Source organism: Sminthopsis crassicaudata, chromosome 1 (assembly GCF_048593235.1).
Source record: "Sminthopsis crassicaudata isolate SCR6 chromosome 1, ASM4859323v1, whole genome shotgun sequence".
In the NCBI taxonomy this organism is placed as follows: domain Eukaryota; kingdom Metazoa; phylum Chordata; class Mammalia; order Dasyuromorphia; family Dasyuridae; genus Sminthopsis; species Sminthopsis crassicaudata.
The window spans coordinates 236,231,528-236,255,742 of NC_133617.1; the positions used below are offsets into that span (position 1 = coordinate 236,231,528).

General features: G+C 34.3%; 1 protein-coding gene across 3 annotated transcripts in view; it reads left to right on the forward strand.

The window, feature by feature from the left end:
• TTC39C (tetratricopeptide repeat domain 39C) overlaps positions 1-24,215 on the forward strand; it is a 127,301-nt gene that overhangs the window by 98,646 nt on the left and 4,440 nt on the right. For all 3 annotated transcript variants that reach the window (XM_074276878.1, XM_074276885.1, XM_074276892.1), the window contains 5 exons: positions 11,429-11,522; positions 13,854-13,961; positions 15,870-15,979; positions 18,503-18,626; positions 22,233-22,330. In XM_074276878.1, the coding sequence (XP_074132979.1) occupies positions 11,429-11,522; positions 13,854-13,961; positions 15,870-15,979; positions 18,503-18,626; positions 22,233-22,330 (534 nt within the window). The remainder of the gene's footprint in view (positions 1-11,428; positions 11,523-13,853; positions 13,962-15,869; positions 15,980-18,502; positions 18,627-22,232; positions 22,331-24,215) is intronic.

Sequence of the window (24,215 nt, forward strand, 5' to 3'; positions counted from 1 at the left end):
AAAGTAGATAATAGTGAGTGGAAGACCCTACTCCCACCCATCTTCTAGTGATTAGGGTGTGGGGTATTTAGAAGGTCAGACCCTATTTGGAGATAAGCGATTCCTGAAACAAGTTGGAGATTGGGAGAGTAGAGAGAGATTGGAACTCTTTCAGGTGTTAATGTAGCCATTCTCTAAAAGGCAGCTTGAGGGAGAATATTCTATATCCCTGGCTTCCTGGACTGAAGCCAGAGAAGTTCAGTCAAGAAAGAGAGAGTTTAAGGAAACTGAGGCAGTTAAAAAAAAAAAAAAAAAAACTGTTGCACACCAGAACAGAGAAAGATTCTAGGGAGGTGCCAAATTAAAGTAGTTAAGGAGTGTTTTTTAAATAGTTTCAATCACTTTAATTCATCCCTGCCTGCCTGCAGTCAGGATGGGGGGAAAAAAGGAGAAATCAAAAGAAACTATTTTCACTCTCTTAATTAATTTTCCTGGATTCAGAATTTTGTTCCCCAGCCCAAATTACAAAGATGTCCTTTCTGAAGCTCTAGCCTGGCCAGGACCAGAACTTAGAAAGGGCATCTTTTAATTGTCAGTATATGAGGGGGCATAGGGGCATAGGGTGCCAATCCAAAGAAATAAGAGAGTGCACTAGGAGCTAAAAGTCCTGGACCAAGAGAAAAGTAAGGAGTTCCCACCTGCAAGGTTACTGAGATAGAGAAAGGCTTGGTTTTAGAGAGCAGGTAAGTATGCCCTGAGGCTTAGAAAGAAAATGGGCAGTTTTAAAATCCAGCCTAGAGAGCATGGTCTAATGCAGGAAACTGAGTCCCATTTTAAAAGGTCTGGGACAAGCTAGTTCTCTGAGAGTGCTGGAAGTCTTGGCTCCTTTAAGATCCAGGTAAAAGCTATGGGAGGATGTTTCTAGAGATCTTGAAAAGAGTCCCCAAATCTCCCCACTGTACCCCGAGAAGGGGACAGGATGGGATCATTTAAATGGCAGATTAAGCCACATCGGAGAGGTTGGAAAAGAGAGAGGATGGGGGAAGGGAGAGATGTTATCTTAACCATTGCTTCTCAGGTAACGAAGGTGAAGGCTCATGCAGTTGGGTAGAGACACATCTCCAAGTTCGCCCCGATCCATTGACCATCTCCTAGTGGCTACAGCCTGACCATTAAGGTGGAGTGCGAGAGGGGCTCAAACACACATATCTCCCCCAGAAAAGATCAAGGAGACTGCCGGCCTGGAACCCAAGAGGGTTGGCCACATGGTGGGGGGAGGGGTGAAGAAGAGACACTCTCCTGAGTGTCTCCAGCCTGAGGGCAGGCTTTTCTGGTGAGATGAAGGGATTAGAAATGCCTTGGGAAAAAGGTGTTTTGTCTCTGAGAGTGAGACAAAAAGAGAACTTTTTTTTTTTCCCCTGAAACGCTAGTAGTCTCCATGGGAGACCTTGCTCGCACCCCTAACCTGGTCTGGGTGCCCTATGTTTTAGACATAGTGAGACGAGGGTAGGAACACAGATTTTCTTCCCAGAAGCTGCTTGAAACTGCTAAGGACGAAAATTGGTTCTGAGAGACCTGAAAAGGTTAAGGTTAGTTTTCGGGGTCCCCATGAGGGCCACTAACTAATAAGGGAAAGGAAAGGGGGAACCTCATTTCTCGGTGCATAGATAATCCCATGAGGCACAGTGTCCCCTGTAAAATGAATTTACAGACCTGAAAACCTAGATTGATAAATAAAAAGGTTTATTGTAGAAATTTGAAAGTAAAGTTCAGTTATAAAGACTCCAGGGCCAAAGGTGGCCACTGGGCGGGCAGGAACCTTTACATGGCTGGAAGGATACCATGTGTTGGCTGGGAGGGCTCCTGAAAAGAGAGTGTTCCGGCTCACCTCTTTTATACTCAAAAGATGATGGATTAAGTTCTCGGAGGGCTTTTCAGTTAGCTCAGATCAGGTGAGGGCTGAGGGAAGCTAAACTCTGAGGGTGGGGGCTGGGCCCGGATATTCAAAGGGTGCCTTTGACCAGGATTTGTGAATTGAGGTCAGCCTGGGTTGGGCAATTAGAAAAGAATCTTAAAGGGACCTCAACCCCCATCACTAAGATGTTGGATGAACTATCAGGGACAATAACTTATATTTTTTCATAACTCCCTAGTATATATCAAAGTACTTTGTATATTTTGTTGTTATTTAATCTAACTCTTCCTGACTCCACTTGGGGTTTTCTTGTTAAAGATACTAGGGTAAGTTGACATTTCTTTCTCCAACTCATTTTACAGATGAGGAAACTGAGGCAAACAGTTTAAGTTACTTGTTACATAATTGGTAGTGTCCAAAGTTACATTTGAACTCAGGTCTTTTTTACTCTAGGCCCTGGAACTACTTGAATGTAGTAAGTGCTTAAAAAATACTTGACTGATCATACATTCTACTGCAGTCCCTGTTGAAAACTTGTACTGCAAATATAGAAGAGTGAGTTAACTGAATTTATACTGACACCAGAGTTTATACTTTTGAACCTGCTTCTTTCTAGAATAACAAAAAAATTATTGCCAAAACATTTTTTAAATTATATCCCTTTTCTTATTTAAAATAGAATGCTGAAGAAATTGTATTGTATATTGTTTATTATTGTATATTGAATAGTGGGGCATTAAGCACCTAGAGAATTTTTTCTAGAATTGAATAACTGTACATAGTGGCAAATCGATATTTAAATGTCTCAATATAAATTACTAAAAAAATTGAGATAGTTACCAGAAACTGGCATTCTGGCAACTGTTTCCATTTGGAGTTCCAGCTACAAATGGCAAAACAGCTATGAAAGGCATGATGGTGAGAAAGAAATGGTCATAGGTGCTGGAAATACAAATTGAGCCTCTAGAACTGGTTTGACAAGCTGGGTTCAGAGATCAAAGAACTACTTGGAGCAAAGCAGATTATGTAGTAAGAGCCCTGTGTTTCAGAATTCTGATTCCGAAGTTGGCTAGGGAGTTATATATCTTGGTCTATAATTCTAATTAAAAAGCATGAACAACATAAATGAAATATCATATTCAAAGAAAACTAGGGTGATGCATGTTCCTTGTAGTATAATAAAAATAGTACTACTTTTAGAGTCAAGGGAACCTGAAGGCAAATTCTGCCTGATGTTTACACCTAGGATGTGTCTTTTCATCTCCTTCAATTTAAGTTTCTTCATATTGTAAAATAAGGTATTTGGAGCTTCCTTCTAGCCTTAAATCTATGACACTGTTGTCAATGCTATCCCCTTAACTCATTTGAAGATATTTCACTATTTAAGGAGCAAGTAAGCAGAGACAATGAGATATGTTAAAATACTTGGATAACTTGCTTGTCACATTTTCAAGGTGGATCATATTGGCTAATATGCCAGAAAAAGAAAATGTTAAATGTTAAAGAGGAAAATGTTAAATGTGGAAAAATTAGAGTACTAATGCACTGTTAGTAGAGTTGTGAATTGAACTATTCTGGAAAGGAATTTGGAACTATGCTCAAAGGGCTTTATATTTAATATTACTCTTTAATACAGCAATACCTCTAATAGATTTGTATCCCAGAGAGGTTTTTTTTGGTGGGTTTGTTATTGTTATTTTTTGAGATATTTAGATATCCAAGATGTAACTATGTATACTTATTTCAGTTCCAGAGAAAATTTTCTAGATACTTAATGTGCCACTGTTCAATATACAATAATATTTCAATTAATTTAATTTCTCTAGCATTCTACTTTAAGAAGGAAAAGAGAAAGAATTTTAGGAAATAGTTTAAGCCAGAACTTTGAGCTAAACACAGTGAAATCAAAATAAATGGAGATCAAAGAGCTTCACAAGTACAAGATAGGAAAGACATTTTTAGTAATGGTAGCTTTCAAAAAGATGTAGAGTTTTGGAGTAGACTCCAAAGGTAGACTGGACTCTTTTGGAATAATAGATGATCTTGCTAAGAGTCTTCGAGTTAAGATTGGATAATCATTTGGTAATGTTATAGATAATATGTTTGGCCTGGTATGGGCTAGACAAAGAGGTTCCTGAGAGCTCTTCCAACTCTGACTATTCAGTGATTCTATGCAATTCACTCATGTTCAACGTTCTCTAATTAGAAAGATGAAACTGAGCTAATATAAGAATTATGTTCATATGATCCTTTTTGCTACTGGTAAGATTGTATACATAGTCATTCATGGTAAGTCCATGTGACTTTGCAGGCTTAGCTTGTTTTTCCAACTATGATCAAGAAATTTTCTCAACAGGCCTAAAACAAGTTATTAGAAACTTGTCATTTATTGTCAGTATTTATTTTAAATATAAAGTAGGTTCATTTATATTTTTACTGGCCTCTTAGTATTACTGGCAGATGTTTTATAGAACAATTATTTATTCATACTGTGAGTTTTACAGAAAAAATGACTTTTCTAGGGTCAAATTTTATGTTATGAATTAGAGACTAAAAGTACACTTGACTCAAATTATGGTACTCTGTCTTAAATAATGCTATTGCTCAAGTAAACAAAATTCTATATGAAATTATGCATTTCTTGCCTGTCCTTGCTCAAAATAGAGAAGTAAATATATCCAAAACAGCCCTAAGCTAACTAAGCCAAGTTGTATTATCTCTTACTATGTAAAATATTAGGGCCTAAAAATCACAGATGCCATTGGACTGATCATGTGGTTATTTGGTGAGTGGAAATATGGGTCTTTAGCTGGGTCAGAAACTGATTAATTAAGTGGAGTCTTAGAACTCACCTTGCCCAACCTTTTGTCCAAGACCTTTCTTAATGCTCTCCGGTGGCATCCCTTTCACTAGTGGTCATTTGGGTTTGCATGAACACTTTGATTGACTTTGAGCTCCAATCCTTTTTATAACTTCTGCTTTCTGCTCCTCAATTTCCCCTCTGGAATTATACAAAACAAGTCCAAAGTCACAATTTTTCTTTATTTTGAGTGAAAACACATATTTCAATAAAGCAGATGCTTATTACAGGTGATGATGATATTATGTTTTGGGATGTGGACAGATGTTTTTCCTAATCTTCAATCTGCCTCTTCTCTCCCTCCCACTTTGAATCAATAAATATATATTAAGCAGACTCCATATGCTGTTAGTAAGTTTTAGAAAAGATTCAAAAAGGAATAAGATCAGGATGTTGTCAAAAAGCTTATAACTAGGTTAGAGTGCTCAAAACAAGTTTATCCTAGAACATAAGTATAATTAAGAGTTGGTTTACTACAATTGTGGTTATTTTGCATTAAAAATAAATCCTGATAGATTTGATATAGTATAAAAAAGATCTAGAGATCTGAATTCTAGTCCTACTTATGGTAGCAATTTGCCTCAACAAGCTGTTGTACTTCTCTAGGCCTCAGTTTCCTGTTCCATAAAATGAGAAGGTTCTACCATATTGTTTTTCGATGTCAATAAACATTTATTAAGCAACAATTATGCCAATCACTGGGCTAAGTCCTGGGGATACAAAAAGAGGCAAAAGGCAGTCTCTGCCCTTAAGGAGTTTACAGTCTAAACAGTTTTGAGTTTGTTTCCCTCTAAACAATGCACAATTATATGCAAAACATGCTCATATACACTAGGGAAGGTACTAGAATTAAGAAAAGCTGTAAAAGATGAATTTTTGGTTGGGTCTGAAAGGATTCTAGGGAAATCAGTAGTCAGAGATGAAGAAGGTACACATTCCAGGCATGAGGAACAGTTAGAAAAAATGGCCAGAGTTGAGAGAGGGAGGTTCTTGTGGTGAAACAGCCAGAAATGACACTGGATAAAGAGTATATATTGAAGGAATAAGGTTGGAGAAGCCTGGAAAGATAGAAAGGGGGTTAGGTGATGAAGGGCTTTGAATGCAAAATCGAATATTTTCTGTTTGCTTCTGGAGGCAATAGGGAACCATTAAAGTTTGAGGGGGGTGCAGAGAAAGTGGCCTGGTTAGACTTTAGAAAATCACTTTAGTAGCTAAATGGAAGATGGGTTGAAGTGGGGAGAAACTTGAGGCAAGTCCATCCAGGAGTGAGGTGATAAGGGCCTACACAAGAGTGGTGGAGAAAAAAGGGCATGTTGCAGAGATGTTGCAGAGGGGAACTTAGCAGGGATTGGGGGTGAGGAGAACAGGCTGACTCCTAGGCTGTGAGCCAAGGGCCTAGGAGATTTAATCCACCTATGGGATGTCTGCTGAGCATCTAGTGTGACTTGTCTGAGAGTCCTTGGACATATAAGATTGGAGCTAAGCAGGCCTGGGACAGGACAGTTAGACCTGAGAATCATTAGTGTAAAGATGGTGATTACATCCAGGGCAGCTGATGAGATCAACAAGGGAAGTGGTATAGAGGGTGATGAGAAGAGGGCCCAGGATAGAACCCTGAGGAACACTGACAGAGGAGATGATCTGAGGATCCAGCAAAGAAGTCAGAGCAGGTTTGATCAGGTAGGTAGGAGAAGCAGCAGAGGGAGAGGGATGTCTCCAAACCTAAAGAGAAGAGAGTATCAAATCCGAGAGAGTGATCAACAGTGTCAGCAGCTACAAAGAGGTTGAGGAGAATGAGAACTGAGAAAAGGCCACTAAGAGATCATCAGTCATTTTGGCAAGAACAACTTTGGTGGAATGATTAGATCAGAAGTTGAATTATAAGAGGTTGAGAGTTGTAGACAGCCAAAGAGATGGAGGACAGTGACAGGAGGGAAGGATCAAATGGGATAACTTTTTTTTAGGATAGGTTAGAGACTTGAGCAGGCTTATAGACAGTAGAGAGTAATCAGTAGCAAGAGAGAGGTTGAAAATAAGTGACAGAGAATAATTTGAAACTCTGCCAAAGTACTATGAAACTGCACCAACCGCTTGGCTCAATAATATCACTACTAGGTCTGTATCCCAAAGAGATCAAAGAAAAAGGAAAAAGACCTATATGTACAAAAATATTTAACTGTGGTTCAATTGGTTTTTTTTCCAGTCATGTTCAACTTTTTGTGAGAGATAGTAGAGTGGTTTGCCATTTCCTTCTAAAGCTCATTTTACAGATGAGGAAACTGAGGCCAACAGAGCTAAGTTACTTGCCCAGGGTTACACAACTAGTAATTGTCACATTTGAATTTGGAAAGATGGGTCTTCTTAATTCCAGGCCCAGCACTCTATCCATTGCAATCCTTACCTGCTCTACAACTTTATTTATAGCAGTTCTTTTTGTTATGGCACAGAATTGGAAACTAAGGGAATATCTATCATTTGGGGAATGGCTGAACATGATTGTGATAGAACAGTATTATGCTGTAAGAACTGATAGGGGAGCAGGCTTATATGAACTAATGCAAAGTGAAGTGAGCAGAATGAGAAGAATCAGGAGAACTTAGTACAAAATAACAACAATATCAACTGATCACCTGCAAATGACTTTGGTACTCCGCTCACTTCAGGAATCCTTGACAATTCCAAAGGACTCATGTTGAAAATTACCATTTGCCTCTAAAGAGAGAACTGAAGAACTTCCAGTGTAGATTGAAGTATCATTTTTTCCACATTATTTTTCTTGCTTTTTTTTCCTCCCAACATGGCCAATGTGGAAAAATGATTTTCATGACTTCTTATATAAAATGAGTATTGTATTTCTTGCTCCTTTAATGGTTGGGGAAGAAGATAGAGATAAATAATTTGGAACTGAAAATAAAACTCCAAAAACTATAAAGAAAATAAGAGAGTGAAAATTAAAGAAGCAGCAATTTTTTGGAGGAGGCAGGATCAAATGGTATTGCTTGAACAGGTAGAGGAATTATCCTTGGTATAGAGAGTAATATTACTTCATTATGTGAAGTAGGGGTGAAGGAAGAATAATGGCAGAAGGTACCTGAATGAAAAGAGATAAAGAGAAGGTGAGAAGAGGGAGCTATCATTTGAATAGCCTCTATTTTTTTTTTTCTATAAAAAGAGCCAAGGTTCTCAGCTAAGTGAGTGGGGGGAGGGAAGCCAAGGGAAGTTTGAGGAGGGATGAAAAGATGTAGATAAGAGTATAGTAAAATTGATAAGGGAGGTACAGTAGGATTGTTTCTCAATAGTGAGGATGCAGTTGAGGTTGTGTAATATATAGATTAAGCAAAATGGTTGTGTGATTTTCTTCATTTTTTGTTGAACAGCATGAGTAGGAGCAAAAGATAGCAAGACTGAGACTTGGCCAGGTATAATTGGTGATATAATGGTAGGCCTAAAGAGTAGGGATTCCTGAGAGAAGACAGTGTAGAGCTGAATTGGTTCATCAAGAAATCCAGATGAGAAGAAGAGGGATAGAATTTGTCTGCTGTTGCTAACGTTCTGTCATTTTATTATGACTTCACTCAGAATTAATCTGTTTTCAATCTAGGAAAGTCTTATTCTAGTACATCTTTTATGGTCTGGAGGAGACTTTGTGTTTAATATTATTCCCCAAAAACACATTTGAAGAAAGGCTTTCATCATGAATCTGGTAATGGGCTCTGAGCCTGTTGCCCAAGGACCAAGTTAGCCAAGATTAGGGAGACATGATCTAAAAGGTCCATCCATCATAAGATGATGAATTCCTCTAGTTATAGCAATTTATAAAGAATAGGTACTAACTTGTAGTTGTTTTTTTGTTTTTTGTTTTTTTTTTTTTTGGTTTTGTTTGTTCAGTCATGTCCCACTCTTTGTGAACTTAATGGGCCATATTGTCTTTGGGTTTTTCTTGATAGAGATACTGAGGTGACTTGCCATTTCCTCCTCCAACTCATTTTATAAATGAGGAACCTGAGACAAACAAAGTTAAATTGCCCAGTATCACAAACCTAGTGTCTGAGACTAAATTTGGACTTAGGTTTTCCTGGCTTGAGGTCCACTGAACCACCTACCTGTTTATACTAAAGTGTGTAGAAATCCTTTTGATAGAAGGTATACCTATAATATTGAAGAAATCATAGGTATTTAGAATTTTAAAATTAGTGTTTATAGTAAAGCCCACTGGCTTCTGTTTTTATTAACTCGTGTCAGCCAACCAGTCAGAGAATATTTATTAGGCCCCTACCATATACTGGGTACTCTGCTGAGCACTGAAGCTCCAAAGAAAGGTAAAAGATAATCCCTATTTTAAGGCAGTTTAATAACAGAGAGACAACATGCAAAAACTATATAGAAGCATAATGGACACAAGGTAAATTGGACATGATTTGACAATGTTTAACATTAAGAGAGATCAGGAAAAATTTCCTGTAAAAGTTGGGATTTGAGAAAGGTCTTAAAAGAAGCCAGGAAATGGAAATGAGGAGGGAGAAAAAGCCAAATCAAGGGAATAGATAGCCTGAGAAACTGTACAAAGTCTGGGCGAAGGGAATGTCCTGGGTGAGGACCAGCAAGGAAGTTCTGGACCTCAGAGCTCATATTAAAAAATGGTTTAAAAATAATGTTTTACTATAGAAGGAAAACATCCATTTTTTTTCTTCTAATAATTAATATTTGATAGATCTACAGGCTTTAAGCCAGGTAGAGGCAACATGGTGAAAAGATTATTAAATTTGGAGTCAGAAGTCCTGAATCTCAAACTTGGCTCTGCCATTTACTTTCTGTGTGATATTGGACAACTCAGTTCTATCTTCTTTGGGCCTTATCTTCCTCATATATAAAATGAGAGAACTGGAATAGTTTAAGCAGCCATTTACTTTTTTGGTATCATGGAACCCCTTTGGCAATCTAGTGAAGTCTATGGATCCTTTCTCAGAAGGATAATTATAAAAAAAAAATTATATATGTGTATGTGTGTGTGTGTATGTGTGTGTGAATGTATGTGTATATATATATATGTGTATATATATATATATATATATAAAATATAAAAAAAATTATAAAAAAACCTAATCACGTTGAAACAGAGCAATAAATCAGATTCTGAAGACCTCTGGACTAGATCAATTCTGAGGTGCCTTTTCAGTTCTCTATAATCTTATGTTCATTAGTGCACATCCTTCAGGAGCAATCACAACCCAATCTAACTTTTCTTGTGTAAATTTTGTTCATGTCTTTCCATAGGTCCTCCAGGATTATTTAGTGCTTTGAAATTTAATATTTCATGAATGCCACTACAAGATTTTGCATTCATTCACATTAGTAATAGCTAGTTACTATAGCTATTAGTAATAGCTTTTCAGGGTTTGCAAAATTGCAAAATTCTGTATATGTTATTTCATTTTTTTCTCTTCACTATCTGAGAAGTGGAAGCTCCCCCCCACACACTACTAAGTGACTTGCTTAGAGTTTCACAGTAAGTATCTGAAGTCATATTGAGCTCAGTTCTTCCTGATTCTTGGTTGTATCATTTAATTACCTATATTTCTAATTCTTCTTTTCATAACTTTATTATGTGCAAGTCCTTTGCATACACCTACATCTACCGTGTGTTTTTCTACCCTTAGTCCTTTGGGTTACTGAAAATTTTAATTTTTCTAACATTAAAATGTTTAATGGATTATAATCATATAACATATCCTAAAGGATATTAACTTTTAAAAAATAGACTTTTGCATCAAGGGAACAATTTGGAAGGCCTTTGAAAGAGCTCTCCAATTTTCTAGATACAGTACAGCCTAGCTTGTTAACTCTTTGTAATCTTTGTCCAGGATATACACTTATTCTTTACACATCATGGGATTTGGGCCTTCCCTTTTTATAAAAAAAAAAAAAAAATTGGGTTATTATAAAAGATAATATATATTGATTTGCAGTAATACATAAATTTTATGCATTTACGAGTTTCTAAATTTCTATTCTGTCCTCTATGACTTCTGACAAACGCCTCCCAAATTTCTACTTAATGTCTTGTGTTGACTCATAATAGGTTGAAACCACTGTGGGGAAAAGTTGAGATATAGAATGTATAATTGTATTTGCTAACAGACTAAATCAGTGGGGTTTCCCATCTGTCATAATCTGAGCAATAATAGGCTCACCCGTTTCATTTTTCATGTGCATATTGGTAGCTCAGTCCAATTTTGGTAGTTGTAGTACTCATTGATGAGACCTTGTAGTGATCTAAACTTGATGTAATTGGCATAATGTCATCCACATCCAAAGCTTCTGGAGAACCTTGCGGTCTGTAGGAAATCCATCTTATTTGGCCTTTGTATAGGACATTGCCTATGGCAATGGCAAGCTCCTGTAATTGGTCAGGATGAGTACCCTAAAGTATTCAGGAATTGGGAAAATCTTTGCATATCATAGCAGTAAGAATATGCTTCAGGGAGAAGTAGAGCTGGAATTATCTTTTGAAATGTATGCAGAATTTAAATAGTGGAGGAAACATTTCAAGGTGTCAGTATATGGTAGTAGCTATGACAGCTTTTTATTATAATGATATCTATTGCAGATATAATTTTAGATAGTAGAAGTTAATTTAATTTTGTGGGTTTTGTTTTTGCTTTTTTTCCCCTTAGTGTCAGATCAACAGTGCCTTGACTTCTTTCCATACGGCTCTGGAACTTGCCATAGATCAGCGAGAAATTCAACATGTCTGTCTCTATGAAATTGGTAAATATTTTAAAGTTCATGCCTCTTGTTGTCATAGGATATCTGTGTTGTTGTCTGTTTCCTCCTTAATTCATTTCAAGCTGTGTATATTTTTAAAAGTTTCCTATTTTATCAAATATCAAGGGCCATTACAGAGCTAGCAGTGTATGTAATTATAATCTTCTGTTCTAGCTTGGCTTCATATTACTATTCTAAGATAGTGTTATTTTAATTGTATAGTTCATGGGAAAATGTTAGGAAGAGTATTAAAATATAAAACCTAATTTTCAAGGTTCACTTACAATACCTATTTCTTTGCTTTAAATGAGTTTATAAAATAAACTTTTGAAATAATCATCTTCCTTTCCTGCTCTTTTTCGGTCTGCCAGTATTTTGTAGTTGTTATGGCTTTTTTTTTTTTTTAAAGAAAATATTTCTTTTGCATGAGTTCACATGTATAATGGGTATCATATAGCTTGCCTTCTCAGTGAGTGAAGGAAGGACTTACATGAGGGCGAAAATTTGGATCTCAAATTTTAAAGAATGCTAAAAAATAAATAAAAGGCAAAACAAATATTTCAAATTGATTAAAATACTTAACAGAAAACAACACTTGTCCACTCTATTATATAATTCCATTCCCTGATACAGGTATTTATTAACAGAAAAATGACATAACCAAAGCAAACAAATCTTTGAACACTTTAACCAAAAGTCCTTTCAACTAAAAGTCAATATTTCTCAAAAAGATACTCCTAATTAAGAGAGGGGGAAATGCTTTAATATGGCTTTTTGGTGACTTTTCCTAGAATTCCTCATTGGTGTGCTTTAGCACATCATTTTATATAGTTGCTTTCTCATTCCTAACTATAGATTCAAATGATTTCTTGCTTATGATTAAAAACCAAATTGAGAATAATCCAGATACTCAAAATTACTCAGTAATTGATATTAAAATTTGAATTTTGAATCCTTGTAATAACTACAGAAAATGATTTAAGCATGGCTAAAAAATACATTAATGTTATCTGCATTTTGCTGAAATTTAATGGTCATAAAGCAGCACTAAAATGGGTTCCAGTGAAATTGAATGAAGTGACACTGAATCCCTTTTTACGCTCACTCAGGAATTTTTTGGATCTAGATCATGAATTTTTAATAACATTAATTAACACCTCACTGTGCTCTCAGAATTTGGGGAAAATTAGTTGATTCTAAAATGCATAGATTTAATATCAAAAGCCACTGTCAGAACTGTTACAAGAATTAAATGCACACGTCTTTATTTGAAGATACCTCTAACCATTCCTGCAACTAACCATTATTATTGTCTTCTTATTATTAGCATAATAGTTGTTAATGTTGGGGGGAACACTCTAATGGTCAGGGATTGAATTGGGAAATGAATTCTTTTAATAGCCTCCCAAATATTTTACTAAAAAAATGTTAAACAAGTAACTTTAGCCTTTTGCATCTATTTTCTCATCTATTAAAAAGGTTCTGCCTGGTAATATTATTTCATAAAATTCATTGAAGAATTGAAAAGGAATTTGAGAATTCATACCATGAGTCAAATAAATGCTTTAAACATCTTTGGAATTGACTTTGTATAATACTTCTATTCAAGGTGGTGGCAGTATGTGGGGGGGAAGGAGGGGAAAAATTAGAACAAAAGGCTTAGGATTGTCAGTGCTGTAAAATTATCCATGCATATATCTTGTAAATAAAAGGCTATAATAATTTAAAAAAATGTGAAAAAAGGTGGTGGCAGTATTTGAAAGCCTGCTTTATTGCATAAAATCATTAATTTTGTAAAATAATGCAAAAAATGTATTAAAATCATTTTTAATCAGGAGAATATATATGTATATATACATATATACATATATATACATACATACATACACATACATTGATATGCACATCTGGTTTTTATAGCCTTTTCTATTTATGTTAACAGGGAATAATTTGTAGGCAATGAATTGTTCATATCCTTTATTTCCATGACCACATAGCTATATATTTGTATTTTTATTATTTGATCAAAGCAACTCTGAGAATTGGACAAGACAAACTACTATTTTTTTCCCTAGAAATCTTTAAATCATTCCCTATTATACTTGTTCTGAGCCTGAAATCAAGAAGTGCTTTGCCTTATTTACAGCTTCCACATGAAATCTTTTTCTGAGGATGAGGAAATTTGTGTTTTTAGTTTTCAGATAGCACATGTCTTTTGACTGAAGATACAAACAACAGATCAGCTGTTCAGAATTCTGCAGTTAATAAAAGAAATGTGATTCTCTAAAACTCATTGCTTTTAAGTGATCATTTTAAAACTTATTTCTTTTATAGGTTGGTGCAGTATGATAGAACTGAACTTTAAAGATGCTTTCAATTCCTTTGAAAGACTCAAAAATGAGTCAAGGTGGTCTCAATGCTATTATGCATATTTAACTGCAGGTGAGTGGGAAGTCTTTTCTTTGGCATGAGTGAGTTCTTCAGTATCGGGAAGTTTTGCAAATGAAATTAAGTAGAGAGCTATTGCCTCCTAGTGGAGAAAAGTCATAATCAATCTATCTGATACATAGTTTTATATCATCTAATTTTCTGCAAACTTTCATACATTGTGAATATGGTTTAATAAAAAGAATGTGGTTTTAAAATTAAACTGCAATACATGTTGTACCCTTAGTAACAATGAACTACTCCATAAGATTATCATTTGAGATCAAAATTATGAAGGTACATTATTATGCCCCACAAGAGTTTAAGATTAATTTTAATATTGCTTTAAAGATACCATTTCTCTTTTTTCAGCCCTTAAAAGCAAAATTTAACTAATTATGAGATGCAAATTTTGTGTATCATGGATATTTTAATATATAGACAATCTCCTATGGGCCTTGTAGTTGGGAGGGCATTATTTCTTTCTGAGATTCAAATGCATTTATGTGTTTATTCTTGCTTATAGGTTTCCCAAAAGGACAGGCATTTTTATGTATTGTTGGTTTATGTTTATAAACTATTAACTTGTAATTGATTGGTGATAATATGATACATGCCTAAGGCAATATGCAGAATTTTCATGGGCTCAGAGAAGAAATCTAATCAACAAATAATTAATTTTAGTGCCTTGCATGTATTATCATATTTAAGGATTGTAAGGTGAGTTTTATTAGTAGAAGGGGCTTATTTATCCAAGAAAAGAGAAGGCTGTAAGGTAATTTAATCATTTTTAAATTATCCACAGATTGACACAATGTATGAAAGCTTTTACCATCTTCACTACTCACAAAACAAGGAAATAAACTCAAATGTAGTGTAACAAGTTTGTGTTTAATAATAGGATGTTGCTTCAGCGAACATGTCTCCTATCCAGGTCTATTACTCTGCCTTCCTGAGCTTATTATAACACCAATAGAATCAGAGGCTCACGCTTATAACAAGGCACCATGCTAGGTTTTATGACAAGTAAGATGGAGAGGACCTTCCTCAGCCAGGAAGTCTTGGCTTCAGATCTTGCCTTTGATATACAGGCTTTCCCTGGTGGGTTATCCTCTCAGTACCCTGGACAGCTCTCCAGGACTAGAAGTTATGAAGATGCCAACCTGAATTGGCAGAGATGCCTCTTCAAGGAGTTTCCTGTGCCAGTGAGATCACAGGTCTGTGTTCTATTCCTGTGCAAGATGAAAAAGATGTACAAAGTGGTCTCTGCCCTCAACATTTTATAATCTTGTAAGGCAGAAAAAGCAAATATACATGTAATCACGAGAAAGCCAGCATAACATAAGATACAGTCAGGAAGCAATCTCTTTAGCTAAGGCTCTAAGGGAAGATATCATCATTATTTGAGCTGGTCAATGAATAAATAAATGAATGAATGAATTTCAAGTTTCAGCTCAAAATTTCTACTCTTTCATATGAATTTTTTCCAGTACTCCATCCTTACTATTTACAACCTTTCTGCGTTCTTTCAGTTTTTTTCTCTCTAGTCAGTTAGTCTGTCTGTCTGTCTCTCTCTCAGAACTTGCATAACATTTAGCCTATTCTGCTATAATCTAGCATTTAATTACATATCTTCTTCTAAGGTTAGCTAATTATTTAATTGAAGATCTCTTCCCCAGCAAGGTCAGAGATCATAGAAAACAGAGAACATATCTCCTGCATCTGATATCTTCCACAGGTCTGGGAATATAAACACCTAATAAATAAATACTAATTTGACTAATTTTTCTCAGAATGTTACAGCTTTTTACTTAAATATTTGTCTTCTCTCTGAAAATATTTACCTTACTTGTTTTCTCTTCTGTGATGTTTTCTCTTCAGTTACCTGTTCTGATATCCTAAAAATATTGTGATTTCTTACAGTTTGTCAGGGAGCCACTGGTGATATGGATGGAGCACAGGTTGTATTCAGAGAAGTACAGAGGCTTTTCAAAAGGAAAAACAACCAAATTGAACAATTCTCGGTCAAAAAGGTACATTGAAATTAATATTATATCTGCCATTTGATAGTTATTCTCATGTGTAACCAGTAGTACTTTTGGGGAGGTACCAGATAATTATATTAAAAGCTAGTGACATTAGGTAGGCATGGAAGCCCATGCCTGTAATTCCAGCTACCTGGAAGGCCAAGGAATGTAATTCCCTTGAAATGAAGAGTTCTAAGCTTTACCAGGCTAAGTTTATCAGATATCTGCACTTATTTTCATATCAATATGGGGACCCCCAAGGAACAGGGGATCAAATATCTGTGGATAAACCATCTAAAGATTGGAAGGGGAAATGCTAGGGAAGAGGTAATAAGCACATGGTTTTCTAAATTGGAGAACTCAGAGAACATTTAGATCTTGGCTTAAGAGAAATAAAAGTAAATCAGAATTGTTCACCAAAGAAGACTGAATTCTAAGGAGATACTAAAATGAATTATGTTGGGTTCTATGGCACTTAAATTTATTTTGTGTTTTATCATTTTAAATTTATTACATTTGAAAGAAAGCTAATTTAATGAAATAGTATAACATGAATTTGAATTTACATGAAGATAAAGCTAAAAGCAATGGAATTGAGTAAAATTTTTAAAAATTAAATAGAACAAAAAAAATCCAGCTTTAAAGATCACATTAGAAATTCATCTTGTAGAAGGTATTCTGAATATTTTTATGAATAAAGATTACTTTCTTTTTCATTTACATTCCTAAAATTTCTATGTCTTGATAAATGATATCAGTTATTAATGAGGCAGATTTTCATGTGGTCAGTTAAAGCAACATCCTTTAAAATATTGTAAAGATATAAATTCATTAGAAATAAAATTATTAGCATAATTATTATTCATGCTGAGCATGAATTCAGTACCGACATATCTTGTATAAAGTTATCTTAATGAACATTAATTCATAATAATACCTTTACTAGTCAGTCTTCAGCATTATATGTTTATTTTCACAGCTTCAAGCATTTGCATGATTTTATCAGTAACATAATTTTTTTTTTGCCTACTATACCCATTCCTGGCTCTGTGCAATAGAGGGGAAAAAAGTAAGAAGCTCAATGAACACAAGTTTGTGGAATAGCTGATATTGAACTGGGTGTGCTTGGGGTCAAACCATGAAAATATGCAATGACTACTAAAGCACCTAGTTCAAATACAAGTGCATGTCCTTTGGGCTCTTAAGTCCCAAAGTGCAAAGTCAGTAATGAAACCTAGTGAAAAAATAAAGGTATTAGATAAACTTCATGCTGGAATGTCTGCAGCTGCTGTCAGCCATGATTTGATGTTAATAAATGAACAATTCATTATAGATGCAAAAAGGAGGAAAGTATGGTACTCTCAATTCCATGTGTTATGAAGAATGAATATTGTTTCAATTAAAATTCTCAAATTTTAGCTATTAGCACAAATGCCCATAGAATTCTAGGAAATTACTAGTGAAAAAAATGATTTGCATACATTTTTATTGTGTACTGCATTTTATGGGCTATTTCATGATTACTGTGTTAGGAAAAGTATACATTATCAGAATTAATATTTTGATTTAAAGAATTCTATGCAAAAAGTGTATTTTTAGCAATCTCTAATCAAAAAAGTATAGTTTTGGTAGTAGCAGGAACTCCACCCCCATTTCCTTTAAGTTTCAAGAATATTTATATTATTTACTTTTGTACCATTTTCTAGGAATGTTAATCTTTATGAAAGCTGAGAATTGTACATTAAAATCAAATTTCACTTTAAGTGGGAAAGTTACTTTAAAGCATTATAATAATTTTTCCAAAACAGCCCATTTCAGCAGCCCTCTATTATGATATGTATTTCACTTATCAGGCCCAGATAAATTTATGCAAGTTCATTATTCCTACTGTTAACCATTTCTTTTTCTAGAAAAAAAGAATAAATATGAATTTGGTTCCTGGACCCTGAAGCTTGAATTATTTATCTTCTTCTCTCCATACATTGTTATGAGGTTCAGCATTTTTCCATTGTCCTATTCCTCAGGAAAAAATAGGTCATACTATTCCTAGTAGTGAGTGGATGTATCTCTTGTTGGTGAAGATGAAGCTACTTGAATAGTAATAGAACGTAAGATATGCAGAGCTTCACCTCAAGTAATCAGAGATGCTCCCAATGTTTAATGGAGCACATGTGACCACTATGAGAAAACAAAAAAACCAAATTGTTGGTGAATATATGGAAGGCTGGCAAGTTGAGAGCGGTAAGGATGTGTTCCAGATACCGAAGGAGAGAGATACAAGGCATGGAAAAAGAGAATCTTTCTCCCTAGGCATCCCCTAACTTCTAATTTAAGATCTGATCAGTTAGCCTCAGTCTGCCTCAATACCTTCATCAATAAAATGCATGTTCATAATAACACCTACCTCTTAAGGCTGTTGTGCTGTTAAAACCAGATCACATGTGGAAAGCACTTGCAAACTTTAAAGTGCTGTATAAATATTAGCTAGTATAAATATTGGCTATTATGATTTATTATGTTAATTTACAGGCAGAGAGATTTCGTAAACAAATACCAACCAAAGAACTTTGTGTGCTAGCATCCATTGAAGTGCTATATTTGTGGAAAGCCCTTCCAAACTGTTCCTTTCCCAACCTGCAGAGAATGAGCCAAGGTAAAAGATTTATTTCTTGCTTTTCCAATAATGATGGTTTTTTTTCAATTATTAATTGTATCTGATTCAAACAGGGCAAAGATGTTTTTCTTACATAAAAGATAGGAATTCTAAGAACATTTTAATAGAAAGCATTAGAAGAAATTAAGATATAGTAATAAGATGTATATGTCTTAGCAGAAATACATGGTAGCACAATAATATTGCTTACTATAGATGTATTTGTAGTCAACTACATGAGATTTTCTTATACATCCATATTTTTCTATCCATCTATTAAAGAAACAGGTCACTGATGTGTTATTGTAATCAATCATTGGATATCTCAATATGTAAAATACTTTGCATGAATTAAAAAGGAACAGACTTAAAATCTAGTGATGTTTTGTTTTTATTTGTAAATAAAAAATTACTTTGAATTATCTTTCTTGTGGGTGGTAATGAACATAAATTAGAACTCCATAAGTTTTACTGCAAAATGAGATGGATTTAAAAAAAAAAAAAGGAATGTAGTAGAATTTCTGCATCGAAATGATAGTTGATCTTCAAACAACCTTAAAATGTTGGTCCAGTTATGCGGCCACTGGACATTTTGTGAGCACCTCTTTTGAAATAGCCTTTGGACCCTGTAGCTTATTCTTTAGAGTAGTCATGGCAAATCTTTGGGGTTTTTTGATAGTATGTTTGATTTTCTGAAACAGCTAAAAGAACTAAATTTGATAAATGACATGGGTACTCAATCTAGATGAATAAAGTAATGAAATTGATTTTCTTATGATGGGGTAGAGATTGATTTTCTTATGATGGGGTACTGGGGCTGGGAGTTAAAACCCAGCTTCACATACTTCCTAGCTACTTAACCTTACTTAACCTCTCTTTCCTTCAGTTTACTTAATAGTAAAAAGAAAATAATAATAATAATAGTAGTAATAATAATAATACCTATTTTGCAAGGTTGTTGTAAAGACTAAATGAGATAATATCTGTTTAAAGTTCTTAGCATGATACTTGGTACATAGTTGCTGCTATATACATACTTATTCCATTTCCAAAAATGGAGTTTCAAAAATTGTTTCTAGTACAGACAGTATCATTGAATTTATAGCTACCCAAGTGCAATTTATAGTATATTTGTTTGTTTAAAAATGAGACACTTTATTATAATCATAGCTTATAAAATAAAGAAAACCAAGAATCCTTAAAAATATCCAATTATAAGGATATGTTGGTGATTGTCTTTAAATTTAGTTTTATTAGCGGAAAGTCCCACATAAATCCACCAAAGGGAAAATTAATAATAAATGAACAGAATGAACATACTTAACTAGTAGTTATAATAATAATTGATGTTTAAATAACATTTTAAGGTTTTTAAAGCACTTTTATGCATAAACTCTGTGTGGTTAACAAAAGTAGGACTGTATTATACTCATTTGAAAGGAAGAAAACAATCATTTATTAAGCATTTACTATGTGTTAAGCACTTAACAAATATTATCTCATTTGATCCTCACAACAATCTTGCAAAGTAGCTTTTATCCCCATTTTATAGTTGGAAAAACTGAGGTTGAAAGAAGTTGCCAGTTGTTTAGGATCACACAGTTAGAAAGTATCACAGACAGGGTTTTGAATTTAGGTCTTTCTGATTCCAGACACAGCATGCTATCTACTATGCTACCTTTTGCCTAGGTGAAAATGAGACTTAAAGTAAGTTCATATATGTGGTGAGCATCTTATTTGAAACCTAGCATTCTCTTTACTATATCAGATCTAGTATTCTTAGTGAAGTCTTAATAGCTATCAGACTTACTGATAATGTAATAATATAATATCTAGAACTGATACCCAGAACTGAACAAACCATACACAATTTAAATTCTAGTTTTGAGTTCAATATTTTAAGAAGTTTTGGGGAAAGCTGGATAAGTACCAAGAAGATAAACAAAATAATTGAAATATTATTATTAGAAAATAATAAAGTATTAGCTTTGCTTAGTCTAGAGAAAAGAAAGCTAAAGGATAAATTGACTTTATTCCTGGTAATCATTTTCTGACATCACTGATGATGTCAAATTTAAAGCACAAGAAAATACGCTTAATGAATTTGCTGAAAATCAGATTTGCAAAACCTTTATGAACTACCCAGAGAGGTTTGGGAATTTAATTTATTAAAGTTCACTAGAATAACATAATAGATCAACTATCTTAAGGGATAGAATTTTTTGAAATTTCTTCAGAAATATAGTGTAATTGAATTACTAAATCAGCAGCAATTCTTTTCTTTTAAAAATAAACTTTTTAAAATGGAATTGCCTCTGTTTTCAAATGGACTATATTTCTTGAGTATCTTCAATTGTGACAATTCTGGGAATCCTATCTTCTCTATATTGTTAAAGTGTGACTACCTACTTGCATTTTCTTCTCTCCTTCAGCTCAAAATATAAAAACCTGTTTTTTATCACTCATATGTTCTTCAGAAGCTTCCAGTGATTCTTCATCACTTGTCACATTGAAATTTCATCAGAATTAAGGAGCTGATCCTGTTTTGATCCTTTCCTCTTTGTAACCCTCAATCTCCCAACATCTATTATCTCCTCTTCTTTTCTTTCCTGTTCCCTCTGCCATACTCTTTTTTTTTTTCCCCCCTTTGTATCACTGGAAAAATTTCAGTCTCTACCCGAAACCACAAAAAGCCTTCCCCAATCTCTAATTCATTTCAGTATTACTTTGTATGCAGTACATTTCACTTTGCTTGAGTTCATACAGGACTTTCCAATTTTTTTTTCTTCCTGAGAGTATCTTGCTCATCATTTCCCATACAATAATAGTATTCCATCATAACATACACCATAGTCTATTGAGCCATTCCCCAATTTATGGGTATCCTCTCAACTTCCAATTGTTTTTCTCTGAAAAGAGAGCTTCTGTGAATATTTTTTGTATATATAGTAGACCTGAATCTTAATGTAGTTTCTGCCACTTCTTTTATGGTCTTGAGCAAGTCACTTAACCTCTCTGAGTCTCAAGTTTCTCCAGCTGTAAAATGGGAAAGATTGATGCACTTCTTGCAGTCTTGTTTTCTTGGATTGTAAAATGAGAAGCAGGCAGTCAGTGGCCTCTAAGATTCTACAAATCTATAATCCTTCAGGGTTCAGTCCAAATGTCACATCTGTCATGAAACTTTCCTTGATCTTCCTTTCTGTCCAAGCTAGAAAGTGTTATCACTATCCTCTGAACACCTGTAAAAGTTAATGCATTTCTTGTGGTATTTACTACATATTATATTTTTAATTGTGCACTTGTGTTAACCCTTTTAGGGATTATAATTCCTTGAAGATAGGAATCATATCTTGTACATAGTGAGCACTTATAAGTAATTATTGAATGAATGAGTTAAAATTATATGTACATCAGATTAAGTTCAGCAATTTCATCTTTATTTAGCTCTTAAGATAGCTATATGTATCATCAGGGGACAAAGTTTGAGTTTCAGAGACATAAACTTGGCAGATTAGCTAAAAAGATGAAATGTTTGTTTAGTAGTATTGATCATAATTGAGTTCTTAATTATCCTTCCTCCTATAATCTCCCTCTCATCTCTCCAAGCTTGCCATGAGGTTGATGATTCTTCTGCTGTTGGATTAAAAAATTTGCTTCTTGGTGCCATACATAAATGTTTGGGAAATTCAGAAGATGCTATTCAGGTAATTTGCTAATGTTTCTAAACATAGCCAAAGAAAATAAGTTTTGAAAATCATTTGAATGTATACTTGGAAGGAGCAGAAAATGAAGCATTTTAAAAAACTTTACTACCAGCATATAGATGTGTGTGTGTGTATGTAAGAATGTAATCTCTAGTCTTCCTGACTTATTTATAACTGACAGTAAAAAATGTCCTTCATATGCTATAATTAAATTTTATTTAAAATAATATGAGAAACACTCATATTGAAAGTTCTCAGATAGACCTGGGGGTAAACTGACAACATTGTTGTCTACTAATTCTCAGTTATAGACGCTAAGTAGAAAGGAGCTGGGCCTGTCCTTTGGAGTAGACAGATGCTGCAGTTCCATTGTCCTGGACTAGCAGTTTTTCACTAGGCTGAGAGGAGTTGAGTCCAGCAGCCTCTACTCTTGCTCAGAGTCAGATCAGGAACTTATACGGCTCAGACAATGTAACAGCAATCACATTTTACTTTGAATTGGTCTACTTTGCAAGCCCAGAAATCTTCAAGATCCCCTGCCTGTGCTGTGCTATCCCTAAGATTCTAGAACAACACAATACTCAATACACCAAGAAAGCAGCAACAGGATATCCTTCCCTCGTAAAGTGCACAAATCCTAGTCTTAACATCATATTTAAAGATTGGGTTGGAATAATTAACAAACAAAAAAAAATCCTACTATTAAAAACTATTTTTTTCATCCTTTAATCAGTTCAGATTATAGTGAGTTGAAACTTGAGACAAACGCAGAAGAGAATGACTTAAAAACATTTTTAAAGTCTCAAAAAAACAAACAAACCACGTAGCTTGGTCACATTCAGATAGAATTCATAGAAGAACTCAAGTAAGAGCTTTTTTTTTTAAAGATAAGCAATGTTTTTGTTTTTTTTTTTTTTTTTTGTCAATGAAATAAGGACACCAAATGAAAAAATTGAAAAATGACAGCTATATAAGAAACAATTAGAAAAGGAAATAATAGCTTGGCACAGAAGGAACAAAACATTTCCCAAGCAATGAATATGGACCACAACAAAGCATTTCCACTCCTTCTGTTGTTGTCCACTTGCGTTTTTGTTTTCTTTCTCGGGTTATTTTTACCTTATTTCTAATCTGATTTTTTCTTTTGCAACAAGGTAACTGTATAAATATGTATGCATATATTTAACATATACTTTAACATATTTAACATGTATTGGTCTACCTGCTGTCTGGGATGGGGGGAGGAAGGAGGGGAAAAGTTGGAACAGAAGATTTTGCAAAGGTCATTGTTGAAAAATTATCCATGCATATGTCTTGTAAATAAAAAGCTATAATAATTTTTAAAAATTTCCCAAGCAACAAACTCTCTGAAAATTAGAATGCACCCAAGCAGAAACCATTGATTTCAAGAGGCAATAAGAAATACTTCCTAGACAATTTATTTTGAGAACTTTAAAAGACAGTTTATCAGATTTCTCAGAACTAAAAAGGCAAAATGGAAATAGAAAGAATTTACTTGTCACCTCCTGAAAGAAACCCCAGAAAGAAAACTCCTAGGATTGTTATGGCCAAAATCCACAGCTTCTAGTCAGTGGAATAAAATACTACAATAGCCAGAAAGAACAAAATTCAAATACTAAGGAGGAACAGTCAGGATCATATATGATTTAGCAGCCACCGCTTTCAAGGGACAGAGAAGTAAGAATGCCTTCGAATATGGATATACAGCCAAGAATAGCTTAGCCAACAATATCAAGTTTATTCCTATAGGACAAAAGCCAACTTTTCATGAAATAGAGGACTTTCAGCATTCTTAATGAAAAGAGCAGAGCTATGTAGAAACTGAAGTTTGTTTACAAGCATTAAAAAACATAAAACGATAAAT